This window comes from Prionailurus viverrinus, chromosome C1 (genome assembly GCF_022837055.1).
Source record: "Prionailurus viverrinus isolate Anna chromosome C1, UM_Priviv_1.0, whole genome shotgun sequence".
Classification (NCBI taxonomy): Eukaryota; Metazoa; Chordata; class Mammalia; order Carnivora; family Felidae; genus Prionailurus; species Prionailurus viverrinus.
This window is the reverse complement of record NC_062568.1, coordinates 165497205-165513827: the sequence shown is the minus strand read 5'-3', so window position 1 is coordinate 165513827 and position 16623 is coordinate 165497205. Positions and strand designations below refer to the sequence as shown.

General features: G+C 40.0%; 1 protein-coding gene across 1 annotated transcript in view; it reads right to left on the bottom strand.

The window, feature by feature from the left end:
- CC1H1orf87 (chromosome C1 C1orf87 homolog) overlaps positions 1–16623 on the bottom strand; it is an 80787-nt gene that overhangs the window by 54245 nt on the left and 9919 nt on the right. Inside the window, 1 exon segment of the mRNA XM_047872135.1 lies at positions 6882–7116. Coding sequence (XP_047728091.1) covers positions 6882–7116 — 235 coding nt within the window.

Here is a 16623-nt window from a genome sequence, read left to right as displayed (position 1 = left end):
TGTTGGCTTTGGGTAATATATAGAGAGAGGCATTTTGGAAACAAAAGTGAATAAGAAAATTTTTATTCTCAGGGAATTTACAGACTCATGGAAGGAGACAAGGAAGGCTATGTTTTTATTTATATAAAAAATATTCATTTACTTATAAGGTTTATTTGCAAGAAATTTTACCATAAATGATGTGTTTATGAGAGGCATTATAGTGTAGTACATGCATTTTTCTCAATGTTGCCCTTGAGGGGGCAAAAATTCATTCTTTGGGGGCAAAAAATTCTAAAATATTATAACGGTTTCTAGCACTCACAAGCTCAACTCTACTCAACAAAATAGTATTTCTTGGCATTTAACCCCATTCTCTTTAGGGAGAGTTTTAATTTTTCTCCTGAGGAGTGGGGTCCAATAATGAGAGAGAGATTTATACAGGTGTAGTGGATCCAGACTACTTGGGTTCACATCCTAGATCCACCAATACTCAACTGGTTGTATGAGCTTTGGCAAATTACTTCATGTAACTCACTGTCTCAGTTTTCTCACCTATAAAATAGAGATGTGGGCACCTACTTCATACCATTGTTTTTTTATTTTTTTAATTATTTTTCTTTAGTGTAACTGACACACAAGTTTACATTAGAGGAAACAACCCATTTTAATAGTATAGCAACATCTGCCAGAGGGGTATGCACAGACTGATTTACAAGTACCTTACAAAAGGCATTTACCACAATCTTGGTGATCAGACAGCGATGCTTCTTAGTGGAGTTGATATCTCAGTAAGTTGAGACCCTAGTGTAACTAGAGGTTACATGAAGAGAATTTGATATAAAAGGAATAGCATGGACAAGGCATAGAAGACAAAATGGAACAGAACTCTATCTGGGAAATAGAGATTGTTTAGGGAAAGGTGGGCATGTGAGAGAAATAGAGAGAACAGAAGTGAGTTGGAGTGACCATCAAGGACTTTGCATTTTATACTAGGGCAAAGGGGATTAAACAATGGTTTTAAGTCTTTTAAGTAGTGGCCACACTTGAGTGCTTCTGAAATTCTTCCTAAAAGAGGCAAAATATATACCCTTGCCCCAGTTGTGTTGTGCTTTACCATGTGGTTTACCTTGGCCAGTGGGGCAGATGTTCGTGGATAATGATGTGGAAGTATTGGGGTTCAGAGCCAACAGCCAAGATAGAATGCTTCAGACATCTTTAGTGCAAAAAGGTGGTTTTATTAAAGCACAGGGACAAGACCCATGGGCAGAAGAGCTGCACTGGGGTTGTAATGGGTGACTGATTATATACTTTCAAGTTGGGAGGGGGTTAGGGATAGCATAAGTCTCCAAGGAATTTTGGAAGCAAGGTTTCTAGGACCTTGAAAGGGCTAGCTAAAGGATAAGGCTAGCTAAAGGATAAGGTCATTTGTTACTGTCTAATAAAACCTTAATAATAATTATGTGGAATAAAGGCAAAAAGGAAATGTAGATAATATCAAATTTCCTTAGAACCTGCAGCCCGTTGACAAATACTTGAGGCTGGCAGAGTAGAACATTCCTCCAGGAATTCCCAACTGTTTTAATATTGATACTTTCCTTGAGGGAAAAATAGCCTTAGCTTCACAATAGTTAGGCCTCCGGTATCCCATGAGTCTTCTTTGGCATATTAAAATGCTTTTGTAGGGGCACCTGGGTGGCTCTGTCAGTTAAGCTTCTGACTTTGGCTCATGATCTCACAGTTGGTGAGTTCGAGCCCCGCGTTGGGCTCTGTGCTGATAGCTCAGAGCCTGGAGCCTGCTTCGGCTCTGCCCCTACCTCACTTGTGCTCTGTCTCTCTCTGTCTCTCAAAAATAAATAAATGTAAAAAAAATTTTTTTTAAATGCTTTTGGAAACTTCCCTCTGTCTTTACCTCCCCCAGCTCCCAAGTAAACAATCAACTATTCCTCACAATCCCAGGGCAGCTCTTTCTGCCCATGTGTCCTATCCCTGTGCTTTAAGAAAACCACCTTTTTTGCACCAAAGACATCCTAAGAATTTTTTTCTTGGGTTGGCTCCAGAACCCCAACACTTGCACATCAATAAGATCCTTCAGATGTATATCAGTAAGCTTTATGCTTAGAGGATGATTGCAAACATATATTTGGGGGTAGAGATAAAGGGAGTTTCCAAAGGATTTTTTTTTTTATGTTAAAGGAAACCTACAGGATCCTGGAGGTCAGGATAATGTTAAGCTAAGATCACTTTTTGCCCTCAGCAAAGAGTCAACATTGAGACAGTTCAGTTCCCAGAGGAATGTCACTCTGCCTGTCTCACAGACTTGTCAATGGGCTAAGTTGCAAGGAAATTTAATTTTTTCTTCTGCCTTTGTTTCCCACATCAGATATGATGCAAGCAAAGACTTAATACGTACTTGTGGTAGAGTCTGTTGTCTTGAAACATTTCCATTACCATAAGAAGAACTTGCCTTGAGGAGCCTACTGGGTTCAGAACAGTAAGAAAAACCCAGAGCAGACCTGAATTAAATCTATCATTTGCAGCCAAGCCTAGAAAAGTCTAAATAAAGAAAGCAAAAGCTGTCTTAGCTCACATCTGCAGATGTGAGCATAAATGATTCTTGTTATAAACCACTGAGTATTGGGGTGATTTGTCACACAGCAGTATTATTACAGTAGCTGACCAATACAGAGAGAGAAGCATAGAAAAGGACAGCCAGTTTGGAGATAATTAAAATCAACTTGCTGAGGTACAATGGTGGTCTGACTAGGATGATGGCAGAGGAAGCAGATTAAGAAGGCATTTTTGAGAGACATAAAGGGTTAGGATTTAAAGGGCTCAGTGATACTAGATTCAGGGAGAGAGAGAGAGGGAAAGCATGCCCAGGTTTCTTGCTGATATAACCGGCAAAGATGGGAGTCTACTCTGTGAGACTCAGACCACAGAAAAAGAGCAGGATCAAAGGTTCTGTGTTGAACATGATGAATCTACCAATGCACGGCCAAGTGGAAATGTCCTTGACCTCTGTCTCTTCATCTACAAAATGAGGATAGCATCATGTGCCTCCACCTACCTCTCAGGGTACTGTGGAGAACAAATAAGATAAAACACACAAAAGCACTTTGAAAAGAACACATTACCGATCAACTATGATAATTATTAAAATTAAAGCACTCACACTTTTCATTTTCATGCTGCCAGATGCAAAAAACACGCTCTAATTTTATTTTTGAAACCGTGCTACTGAGTTTGTAGCTAGTCACACATCCTTTTTTATTTTCTGAGAGAAGGCAGAGCTGATGCTTCTGAGAAATAATACAAACAGTATTTGTATTTTCAAAGACACATAAGGAACAGAATTTGGAGAAAAAGGGTTCTAAGGCTACTGTTAAGAAGAGCCAGGCTCTTGACTTGTAAAGCCTCAAACTAATCACTAAAGCTCTCTGGGCCCCTCGTTCTTCATTTCGGAAGTGGAGATTTGTACTTCCTGATTTCTAAGATATCTTACTGTTCTCAGATACATGAAACGATGAGCTCTCATAGCATTTTCAGCTTTACTTACCTCCTACTAACTAATGATACTCTTCAAACTTGATCTGTAATGTAGAAAAGAGTTTCACACTTGCCTGTCCTCCCCCACGTTAGCTCAGTCTTTATCAGCAACTTTTCTTTTGGAGCAAATTCAGGCAGTCCAGATTGCCTGTTACATCCCAGGCAGGAAAGCTTATTTTCATCTATGTGTGAGAGAGAAGGATCTAGAAGGAGTTCTGATTGGTTTACTTCTTTCACTGCAGCAGAATTCCATTTACCACTTAGTCAAGGTGGTAATGAGGGTCTCTTTACCAGGCAACTGTGGCTGCCATCTGGCAGGCCAGCATCATAGACTCGGCAGACAGAACCAATTAGTCAGAACCCACACCTCCCAGGAGGCCTTGCTGTATTTGGTGGCTGGGTGTTAGCCCTGCTGAGTCTCCCACAAGAAACCTCATTGAGTTCTGGGAGGGGAGGAGCAAATCATCCCCCTCTAGCACTACAAAGCTAGCAAAGAATCCGTATCTTGGAGGTCCAAGAACAGCTTATTCAGTGAACATTCTGGCCATGATAATGGCTACTGCGGACTCTGTTCCATGAATGGGCTGCTTGATGTGGTAGAGGGAGTGTCAAGAAACCCATTTCCATTTATAAGAGAAAAACTAGAAATGACTTAAATGCCCATCAGTAAGGGATTAGTTAAATGAGCCATGTTATATCCATACAAAGGAATGAATACAGTTGGTGGTGATTAGGAACCTAGGACTTGGGCTTCAATTGTGGCTCTGTCCCTTCTCAGCCTCAGGACCTGGGCAAGGCACTTGACTTCCTTGTTTTTCAGTTCCTTCCTGTACGGGCTGAAGAGAATAAGAGTTCCTACCTCATTGGGTGCTTGGGAGTACTAAGTTAGTTAATACACGTACAGAACTTAGAATGGTGCCCGGCACATAATAAATGATATTTAAGTGCTTGTTCTGAGTATGATTCTCATAGAAGCATTCAAGATGATGCTTAGGAAGAATTTTTTGAAGCCAGGGTGAAAATTCTTAATATGAAATGAATTGAGCAGGATCACAAGGAGTAAATACATAATGATTCTCATTCTATATCTATGCACAGAGAAAGAAAGAAAGAAATATGTTATTATTTTTCTTTGGTTGAGTTTTCTTCTTATATTCTCCATCTGCCAAAATTGTACATGAGTATGCAGTACTTTATAATTAGAAAGATGATTTAAAAAAAAGAGAGAGAGAAGAAAACCTGGGTAAACATCTTCTCTCTACACTTATGAGCCTCTTCAACTTTTCTGAGCCTCAGTTTTGTTTTCCTTCCCTTTTTGAAGTAGGCTTCATGCCCAGCATGGAGCCCAACACAAGGCTTGAACTCATGACCCTGAGATCATGGCGGGAGCTTAGATCAAGAGTCAGATGCTTAACTGACTGAACCACTCAGGTGCCCCTCTGAGCCTTAGTTTTATCATCTATACCATAGTGATAGAGAACACACTGGTACCTACCTCAAGGGGTTAATTCCAAACAGCAAATGATATAATTTATCTGAAAGCAACCAGTCAATAATAAAGTGTTTTATGACATGATATTATTACCAAGGTTATCCTTGGGGAGTAACAATAAATACATTAATGCCAGAGTCAAAATTATGTAAAAACTCAGAGGTTTTTAGAAGTTCACAATAGGTCACTTCACCTCTGCAGATGTAATGCCCGAAGTTCCGAAACCTCCCACAAAAGTCCACCAGAGTCATAAGTCAAAGCCAAGCGGCAAGGGTCGTTTATTGCAGGTTCGAACCTGGTCCTCTGCGCACTCGTCGCCGGTGACGCAAGAGGCCACGATCAGGGTTGGTACAGCGTTTTTATAGACAGAGACAAATACCACAGGGGAGGTTTCAAATTATGAGGGGCCTGATTAGTTGATTTTAAAGTAAGGACATTTGTTGTTCTCTGATTGGGCGTCCTTTGTCTGTCCTTTGGCGGGAAGGCTTTGTCCGTTACTTGTGGCGGGAGGAAAAAAGGGAGAAGGGGGAAGGGGGTAGGTGAGGAATGTGTTAAGCAAGCAGGTTTACAGAAGCGAGAAATGCCGGTTAGTCTATGTACAATCACTCATTCCATCACATATCGGACTACATTTAGGAAGGTTTACAACCCATTCTACTACACAGCGGGTTACATTCAGGAAAGGCCTCACAATGCTCGTAGCAAACAGCAAGCAAAACAGACTTCTCAGCAATTGTATTTCTTATCAAAGATCCATAATAAGCAGAAAAGAGAACCTAGCTTTAAACTAAGGCAGGGCTGTCATTTGGATTGTTCCTTTCACAGATGCACTATATCCTGCTGCAACCAGGCCCTGAATTCAAGGACTACTTATAAGACAGCCGAAAGAACACATTAACTGGGTATTAGGAGGCATCATTTTCAGCGTAGGTTGTGCCACTGACATTCTGGGCAAGTCACTGTTCTTTTGGGACCTGTGTTCAACTAGACCTTGCAGAGTATGGTCTGAGGTCCACTGGTGGGCCATTAACCACTCTAAATTATAAGCTTCGCAGAGTTCTTACGAGGAAAAGATCACAAATCTATAGGCTTTTATTTTCTCAGATGACTAAAGACTAGCTAGGATCTAAGTGATTTAGTAAGGGCTATTAAAATTATAAACTAAAAATAGTTATGTTAGAGTTTACTGCAGACTCGAATTCAGTATTCTACTGAAATATTTGGCTGTCACTTAATGCTTGGCGTCACTGCAAAACTCCTACTCTATGTATCCGTCTAAATGCAATTTCAGCAATTTTTGGAAGTGGTACTTTGTTATCAATGAATCATTAGTTTTGTCTTGATTTGGATCCAGTTTCCAATTGCTGCTATTCTTGCTTTTTAATTACAAATTACTAATCATATGGATTCATCATTATCAAGTTAGTGTGTTGTGAATTGTTTGGTTGATTCTTAACAGAGTGCAGAGATATATATTTCTATCAAGATGGTTTTGGCTGATAATTTTTCGATATACAGTTCTGGTGGCATTGGATTTTGAAAATAAATGACTTCTTCTTGTAATGTTAGGCAGACCTTTCCCCTTGAGCACATCCCAGGGTTGCATGTACATTTACATGTATCACTATATGATTATCACTGATTTAGCTGCAGGTAGAGTAGGTTGGCCAATTCACTTGGTGGTCAACCAGAATGCAATATACAAAATGATCTCAAATTTATTTTCTGATTTAAAAAATGAATTCCAAGTCCCTCTTATGCAAAATACATTAATTACCATTAGTACAAGGGTGTGTGGTATGAACCTAATTTGAATTTTCCTAGTCAATTACCAAAAGAAGCTTGGGTTTTTGTCACTCACTTTGCCATCCAGAAATCTGCTTGTGAGTGCTCCTGTGAGGAATTTCTGGTTGTTCTCTGGGCTCTGGTTGTTCTCTTGGTGCTTGTTTTCTTCCTCATCATCTGGGTCATGGTTGATTTGATGATCAGTAGGATTAGTAGGAGCTGGGGAGTCTCTGCTCATCTGTCTTGCACTACCAATCATGGATTTCTGGAGTACTGTTTGAGTTTCTGCCTTCAAGTTCTCATTTTCCTTGCTGTGAAGAAACAGTTTTGCACTTTGTTACTCACAGGGCAGACTCTGAATACACTAGGCTGGCATAAGAAATAGAGGGTGTGTGTGGTGTGAACAGTGATAACTCAGCACGGTGGAATGAAGGAGGAGACGTTGGTTACTGTGTATGGATCATTTAGCTAGAGAGACTATGCTATCCTGTGGCTTCTTTTCTTCTCAAGAGTCCTCCATTTAAATTTAATATTAAATAGGGAAAAGAAAAGGAAAAACCAACTGTAGGAATGATTCAAAGAAATGCAAATAATAAACAAACTAAAAAAAAAAGGAGTCTACCTTGTTTGCCAACTGAAGACTCACAAATCAAAGCAATTATAAGACATCATTTTAAATTGAGAAAACTTCGAAAATAAGAAAGTCAAATGCCAACGTCCATATAAATAGATATAATTAATATATTGGGTGACCTGACAAAATGTATGAAGGCTCAGTCAGGAAGTCGCAATGCTTTAACCTACTAAATCAATATTTAAAATTGTGTATTATGGAAAAGAATGCAGAAGCAGAAAAATTTTAAATTCTAAGTATTTAGTAATAGGTGAATATGTTGAATATTTCATTCTATGTTCATATGATAGAATTTATAAAGCCATGAAAATAGTTAGGAATAGTCTTAATGACACAAGAAAATTTCCAGTTATACAAATAAGTGAAAACTATAATTATCTCAACTATGTCAAATGCATGTACATAATATATGTGTTTATGTGTGAGAGTACATAGTACATCTAAAAAGAAACATGCCAGAAATAAACAGTAAGTGTCTGTGGGTAGCAGAATTCAGAATATTCCTAAAAATTTATTTTATGATATTACAATATTATTTTATAATCAGGAAAAGTCAATTTCTATATAGCTATAGAAGGCACACTAAATTCCAACTGTTAGTATTGATACAATGCAAAGGATCCATTTTAAATCATGACATCATCGGAGCATAAAACAATCACTCCGTTACTTGTTGATTTGATAAAGCCAAACAAAGCACAGGCAATGATTTGAATGTACGTATGCTTTTTATAGAAATCCTCTTGGTTGAGGTAGCATGAGAAGGAAAGAAGGCCTGATAAAGAACTCAGAGGAACACCTACATTTACAAAGAGCAGAAGAGCCCTACAAGGAGATTTAGAAGAAATTCTCAGTAAGGCAGGAGGGAAACCAGGGAGTGTGGGGCTTGGAAACAAAGTGAAAAGGATGTTTCCAGAAAGAGGGCATAGTCAACAGTGTCAGGGGCTCCTGAGAAAGGTGAGTTCTGAAAAGTGTCCATTGTTTTAAGCCATAAGGACACCGGCAGGAATCCTGACAAAGGAGCTTCTGTGAGGTAATGGCCATGGATGCTGGGCTGAAGTAGGCTGGGGAAAGAAGGGGGCAAGAAACCAAATCCCAGAGGTGTAAAGACCTCTGCAAAGAAGTTTGGCTGCAAGAGGGGAGAGAGATGGATTGGTAACTGGAATGCAATGAGGGTTTCAGATTGGGCTTTGTTGTTATCATGTTGAAGGATAGTGGACACATTAACACAATTAAATGTCAATGGTGCCAACTGAGCCAGAGGGAAAGAGAGGATGTCATTGATGAAATATGATGAACCCCAACAAAGTGAGGTGGGGTGTCATTGAGAGAACAGAGGTAGAAATGAAACCTCAGGGTAGGATAGTAGGGAGATAGGTGAGGATGTAGATAAATTTATTTATACATTGGGTGACAGCTTGACTTTTCTCTTTGATATATAAGGTATGCTTCCCTGTTGGCTCTCAAGGGGGAAGTGCTAGGGAAGGAAGTCTCAACTAAGGGCAGATGGCTTGAGGCAGCTGCTATGAAAAGTGGAAAAGAGCTGGTCAGAACAAGAAGAAAGGTCGGCTGGGTACAACCAAGTAGCCATCAAGGTTGGAGACCACAATTTTGTGGCTTCGGGCTGAGAGGGGGCATACCCTTCTCTAGGATTGCCTAGGAGTCTTTGTGGAGATGGGAGAAGGAGAGATGGGCGCGTTCAGGGCTGGGATTTTCCAGATGGGTGCAGTCAAATGACAACAGAGCAAGGCGGGAAAGTGAGGACAAAGGTGTGTATTTAACAAATAATTCTTGCAGTGAAAGAAGACATAGAGCATATGATCCCTGACCTCAAGAAATTTAATTTCATTTGGCTGTCCAAAAATAACACAAAGAGTAAAGTTAACCACAGGTAAAAATCTACTTCCAGAAATTAGATCGATAGCTTCTAGGTAGTGGTTACCTTTTTAGGGAGGTGTAGAGCCCAGAAGGGAATACCAAAGGCTTCTGTGGTATCTGTACTATTCAATTTTTTTTGGTTTTGGTTTTGTCTTTTACCTTGGCACTTGTTACAAGGGTTTAACCCATTTGCGAAAATTTGGTGAGACTATATATATGACATGTGCATTTTTATGTGTGTATATATAATAGATAGATACATTATATTTCCATAACCTGTTCAAAGAAATTAGTATAAAATTTACATAAATATGAAACATACTTAATTAGCATATAAATCAATGTCAAGTGAATATTACAGAGAATCAGTGCTATTTGAAGTTCGTAAGAGGGACGGATAACTAGGATTTGCAATGGTTGCAAAAATAATATTACTGAGCGGGGCGCCTGGGTGGCTCAGTCGGTTAGGCGGCCGACTTCGGCTCAGGTCATGATCTCGTAGTCTGTGAGTTCGAGCCCTGCATCGGGCTCTGTGCTGACAGCTCGGAGCCTGGAGCCTGTTTCGGATTCTGTGTCTCCCTCTCTCTGATCCTCCCCCATTCATGCTCTGTCTCAAAAATAAATAAATGTTAAAAAAAAAATTAAAAAAAATATTACTGTTTAACTACATGACAGTCCCATTAGAGCCATTCACATACACTAGGTAGTTAATCTTGAGATTAACCCTATAGGTAGGTGCTTATATTATTTTCGTTGTTAGGATGAAGGAATTCAGGCTCAGGGAGTTGATGTGATTTGTCTAATTGTACACAGCTTTTCAATAGTGGAACCGGAATTTAAACCTAAATCTGCCTGATGACCCCTGAGTGACTACTGCCCATAGAGTCAGGAGAGAATCCATGAAAGTTTACATTTTGTGAGGAGCAGAGAGTAGGAGGAAGTGCAGATTTGAAGGCAAGAATGGGTTTGGGGCAGAGAGTTAACTCCACTGGATAAAGGCAAGGGAGATAAATCATCTTTTTGTCAATCACCTTCAAAATCCTTTGGTGGGCAGTTTCAGGACAGAATTGCCTGAGAAATGTGAAATGTATCTGCCTGTCTGTTAAAACAGTCACAGTAGATGTAAAACCAAAAATAACCTGTTAAATCTGTTCAAAGTAAAAGCTGTTTAAAAAAAAAAAACAACATACATAGCACTTTAAAATTATCACGAAAATGACTCCCCAGCTGAGAAACGGCATGTGCCTGTTGTTAGCACAAACAATTCGTCAACACACATTGGTTGTTAGGCTGTTCACAAACGCACAGTTCTTTCTTTGAGGCTTGTGTGCTATCTACCTGCAGAACTGAAAATAGAAATTTGCCATTTGAAGAGGAGGAAAAAAATGCCATCAACACGATCTTGGAAACAAGGCACGACTGGCTTCTTCATGTGTACTTCTGACCTCGGCTGCAGCTCTCAGGGACGCCGTGAAGAGTTTAGTGCCATCCTGCAACTAGAGCAATTAGGATTACTGCATTGCTGGATGATAAATAAATGAGGCAAAAGCTGTTCAGTTGTTCCCTCTGTCACACTGGGCTCTTCCTGCAAATCAGCCCTTTAGGGCACCGTCTACTAGAGCTCAGAGTCTCAGGGTTAGAAAGAAACATTGCAAGGGCTTCTGGGAGCATCGACTGCCCAAAGCAGTGTAGAGACTTCCCATTGGCCCACCTCCGGTATAACTCCAACTCACCAGATCTCACATTTGATTTGGATTACACCCCTGCCGAGAACATCAAATCTCAAATGGAGGACCCAGGGGGGCTCAGGGAAAAGGTCACCAGATGCCATCTTAAAGGTCTGCCAGCCTTGGCAGGGACTCGGTGCCACCAGCTTCCAACTGTGCGCCATCTAACAGGCCTCCAACCCTCTGGAGAAGACAGTCCTGAGTGTGCCAAGGCAGTGAATGGGGATCCAATTTCAGTAAATGAAAGCATGTTCTTATTTGGAAGTAATAGTAGATAAGCAACACAACCAGACTTTCCTTTTTTAAAAAGACAACAACAAAATAAAAATATGAAATGGGACTGGGGAGGGGAGTGTAGCTGAAAATCTCACCAAACTCCACGGGGAAGCTGAATTGTGAAGCCTGTGCTAATGTGGCAAATGTTATTGTGATGAAGTGTGAGGGGTTTTTTATTTTTCTTCGTCTTTTTTTTTTTAATGCCAGAGAGCCATACCATGTATTATTATGATAGAAATTAAACCTTCAGAAAGATTTTTAAAGTACTTTAACTCCTAAACCTATGCCCAAATCATTTCTTCATCATTGGAACTCTATGAACTAACATTCTAAATACTTCCATGAGTCAAGCTGCCATGTATAAATTTACATAAATCCTTCCATGTTATCTTAATCATCCTGAAGAGTGGGTATTTTATCACCATTGTGCAGATGAAAAACTCAACGATCAGAGAGGTTCAGTACATTCCTCAAGGCCACCTTGCAGGTAGAGATCTAGGATTCATTCCCAGGTCTCTGTGGCTCTAAAATACACGCCCCTTCCTCTACATTACTCCTCAATTTTCTACCAACAATATACAAACTGTTTTAAGCAACAGGATTTTTATTCTCTTTTAACAAGTCAATAAAAAGGAACATCTATCAAGGCATCTCGTCCATCTTCCCAGCTAGACTTACGTCCCTCCACAGAACCCTTAAGTGGCTGATGTTCTGCTGTGGCTTGTAAACTTCCCAGGGGCAAGGAATTCATTATATCCCCAGAGTTATTCCCAAAGTATTCCATTTCTTTCTCCACAACATTGAACCGAACTCTGACATCAATGAAATTAACCAAAGTTGATTTCTCACGGCAGAGTAAAATAAAAGGGTTATTTTAGACGCAAAATGAGCAACCAATCCAATCCGCTCTAATTCTTTGGCGTGATGTACTTCTGGCTTATAGAAAATGATAACCCAGCACACCTTACTCTTCTGCATCTTTCTTCCGTCACTTATATGCAGTTGTACAGCATGATATACACATTACACTGTGGATGTTTTCTTCTATTTGAATTGTCTTTCAGCTATGCACTACTATTTGATTAATGTTGTATTGGGCATCCAATGGGTTGCATGGTGTTTCAATTTGCGAAAAACTGTGTGATAACAGAAAAAATAGAGTTATGTAAAAAGGAGATCATAGAGCAATTTCACACCAAACCGGCTTAAGGAGGATGGGAATGATTCCATGAAGGTATTGACTGAGAGGAAGAGGCTAGAAAGCAACCAAAAACATTTGGGGTCTGAGAAATTGCAATCTGGGAGACACAGAGTGGACCAAAATTGATAGTGTGCTCCAAATTCCAAGCAGGGAGTACAGGTTTATAAAGGCAAAACCCACAAGATTGTATAGCTTGTTTTGAAGGAATTATAATTGGTGCTGACAGAGCGAGACTAATATGTAAGTGGCTGTTTACTTAACAGATACTACATTTTACCTATTTCAGTCCAGAGTAGAAGAGTATGCTCCAGAAGGTGGTGGAGTTGCAATTTTCAAGCTGTAATTGACTAAAATCAGCAGTCCCAGGTGTTCCAGAAATTGAAACAGGAGACTCTGCAGAGGCCTGTCTTCCTTAATATCCACCCCTCCCTGTTTTCATTCTCTTTGCAGTGCTTACTTTGCTTTGGAATCTTCTTCCACAAAGGAATTGACAAATAAAATGTAGTTGAAAGAGGAGATAGGAGGTGGGAAAATATTCCAGAAAGGATGAAGGGCTCGTACTTGGAGACAATGACAGTGGTTTCTAACCTTTGAACCTCAGACCACCTGAGGTGGGTCATAATCATGCAGGATGCTGGATAATAAAACACAACTTGGATCACTCTGAACTCAGTGAATTGGAATTTCTCAAAACAGGACAAGAAAATCTGTATTCTTCACAAACATGTCACATGATTCCTATGTACACTGAAGTTTAAGAAACAACACTGTAGAGAATGAAAAAGAGGGGTGCCTGGGTGGCTCAGTTGGTTAAGCGTCCGACTTCGGCTCAGGTCATGATCTCACGGTTCGTGAGTTCGAGCCCCGCGTCGGGCTCTGGGCTGACAGCTCAGAGCCTGGAGCCCGCTTCAGATTCTGTGTCTCCCTCTGTCTTCCCCTCTGCTGTTTGCACTCTGTCTCTCGCATTGTCTCAAAAATAAATAAACATTTAAAAAATTAAAAAAAAGTCTTTTCCATAATTGTGCAAAATTAATCCTTAATCACAAGCAGTATAATGTAGTGGTTAAGGACATGTCCTATGGACCTGATTCTGAATCCTAGCCCCAGATGTCAATTGACTTTGGTAAGTTACTTCACATCTCTGATTTCCAGTGTCTCATCTGTGAGATTAGAAAAATAATCCTTATCAATATAAGATGTACAAATTATGTACCACTGAGCCTGGATCTCAGTCAGCCCTTGACAAATGGTAATTTTATGTTAGTCCTAGAGTAGAGTGCTATCTCCTTTATAAACACCTCCTTCATCACCCAAGTACAGAGGGATGCTCTTCTTTCCTATGGACCCTCAGAACTTTCTTTACTGGTAAACTAAAGTTCAAAAAATCAAAGTTTCATAGTACTTAAGAACTGAGGAAAATTTATTTCGATAGGTAAAAAGAGAAACAGTCCAGGGGTGCCTGGGTGGCTCAGTCTGTTGAGCATCCGACTTCGGCTCAGGTCATGATCTCATGGTTCATGGGTTCGAGCCCTGCATCGGGCTCTGTGCCTACAGCTCGGAGCCTGGATCCTGCTTCGGATTCTGTGTCTCCCTCTCTCTCTGCCGCTCCCCTGCTCACACTCTGTCAATCTCTCTCTCAAAAAATAAACATAAAAAAAAATGTCTTTAAAAAGAGAGATAGTCCATATAATCCATCTCACTGCCTTGTAATTGACTAGCAACAGTGAATCCAAGTTCTAGAAATCACCTACTTTAAACAAACAAAGGAGATTAATTAGTATTAAAATCTGCTCTGATAAAGCATAATTGTTCAGAATCACTTTCCTTAATTTTACAGAAGAAAAAAAAAACCCAAAAAACGAAATATTGAGTCATCACAATGTCCTCAGGTGGATTATACCCAGGAGTTTTGCAGACTGCGCCGTTTTTAAATCTTTGAGCCAGCCTTTATCAGTTGGAAATTTAACGTCCTTTGCACTTGCATTCTACTCTGTTTTGCTTTTGCAAGTCTAAGCAAAATGACAGTGCAAAACTGGCTTGCCTTTTCTCCAATTATCTCAGTGCTTTAAGGCACAGTTTCTGAGCCAGGACTTCTGTCCATACTGTGAGAGAATGCAGCACAAACCATCTCTCTCTGGACCACCCCCCAGGTACATCCACGTGGTCTATGGGAATGAGGAGTAATAATTATTGCTATGTTATTTTGTTTAAGTAGGTTGAACTAAATCAGGGGTATCAGGAGATCATGGATTTAAAAGTGTACTAGAGGAAAGGAGGAGAGGATTTTTAGGGCTGTGGAAATACTCTGTAATGATGGATACATGTTATTATACATTTGTCCAAACCCTTAGAATGTACAACAGCAAGAGTGAACCGCATTGCAAACTATAGACTTCAGGTGATTATGTTGTGTAAATGTGAGCTCATCAACTGTAACAAATGTATCACTCTCTTGGGGGACGTAGATAATGGAGGAGGCTATGTATATGTGTGGGCAGAGGGTGCATGTGGTATCTCTGTATCTTCCTCTCAATTTTGCTGTGAATCACATTGGTCCAAAAAAAACATTAAGGTCTAAAAAAAGTTTACTACACAAATATAAACCTGTGCTTTCTCAAAATTATAAGCAGTTCAACTAAATGTGGCAAGGTGCTATAGTATCTCTTTATAGAAAATTTCCACATACATACAGGAACTTTTGTGTTTTTTTTGTTGTTTTTTGTTTGTTTGCTTTTAATGTTTATTTTTGAGAGAGAGAATGTGAGCAGGGAAGGGGCAGAGAGAGAGAGGGAGACACAGAATCTGAAGCAGGCTCCAGGCTCTGAGCTGTCAGCACAGAGCCTGATGTGGGTGAGCCCATGAACCATGAGATCATGACCTGAGACTAAGTAGGACCCTTGACCGACTGAGCCACTTAGGTGCCCTTCCCTTTTTTTTAATGTTTAAATTTTGTTTTGCTTTCAAACCAAACTAGGATTTTACAATTTTGTAATCTTTTAAAAGAATTTACAGTCCATAATATAATGCAGGTATCTTTACACATTGATAGTTATGTCTCCATGAGAACATTTAAAATATCTAAACAGTATTTCATTGCATGGATATACCATTTATTTAACTAGTCCTATTTTGTTGAACATTTACTGTTCCCCGTTTTTTACTAATTTAAACATTGCTGCCCTACTGGACACGTTCCTATGCCTCCAGTTCCTTGCCTCCTTCCTCAACCCAGGAAGCTGATCTGTGTGGACTAATGATCTGCTCTGATGCCTTCTGATTCTGGCTGGTTTTGGCCAGTGGGTGGCCCTGGCAGGAGATGACTCTTTCCCCACAATGTTGCCTTAAGTTCCTTGTGTTTCTTGCCCAGAGGTCACTACATTTCTCCAGGTGGCCTGAGCTGCAGAGTGCTCCCCAGAAGCATTCCCCTTTTCTCTTCTCTGCAGACTGAGGACAGCTCAGAGCTTTGCCTCAGCTAGCCTGCGGTTCCTGCGCAACACCTTGACTCTTAGAAAGGAAACCCTTCTGGAATCATGCTAATTTGAATTTACATAATCTGTTTCCTGTGGGACCCAGCCTTATACATTATTATGTAAATTTAAAAAGGCAAACCATCTATCCATCTATAATTGTTTCTACAGAGTTGATTGATAGAGATTTTATGCCAAAGTACATGCACTTTTAAGGCTTTTGATATGTGTACTTAAAAACCAATAGCTTAGGGGCGCCTGGGTGGCTCAGTAGGTTGAGCGTCCAACTTCGGCTCAGGTCATGATCTCGCGGTCCGTGGGTTCGGCCCCACATCGGGCTCTGTGCTGACAGCTCAGAGCCTGGAGCCTGTTTCAGATTCTGTGTGTCTCCCTCTTTCTCTGACCCTCCTCTGTTCATGCTCTCTCTCTGTCTCATAAATAAATGTTTAAAAAAATTAAAAAAAAAACAACCAATAGCTTATGAGTATTCTTTTTTTTGAAATCTTTGTTAACCCTGGATATTTCCCTTATAAAGTCATTTCTAGTTTTATTGGTAAAAATAATGTCTCATTGCTGTTTAAATTTTTTTCATTGCCACTCAGGTTGAATCTCCCCCACACCCATCACACACATAT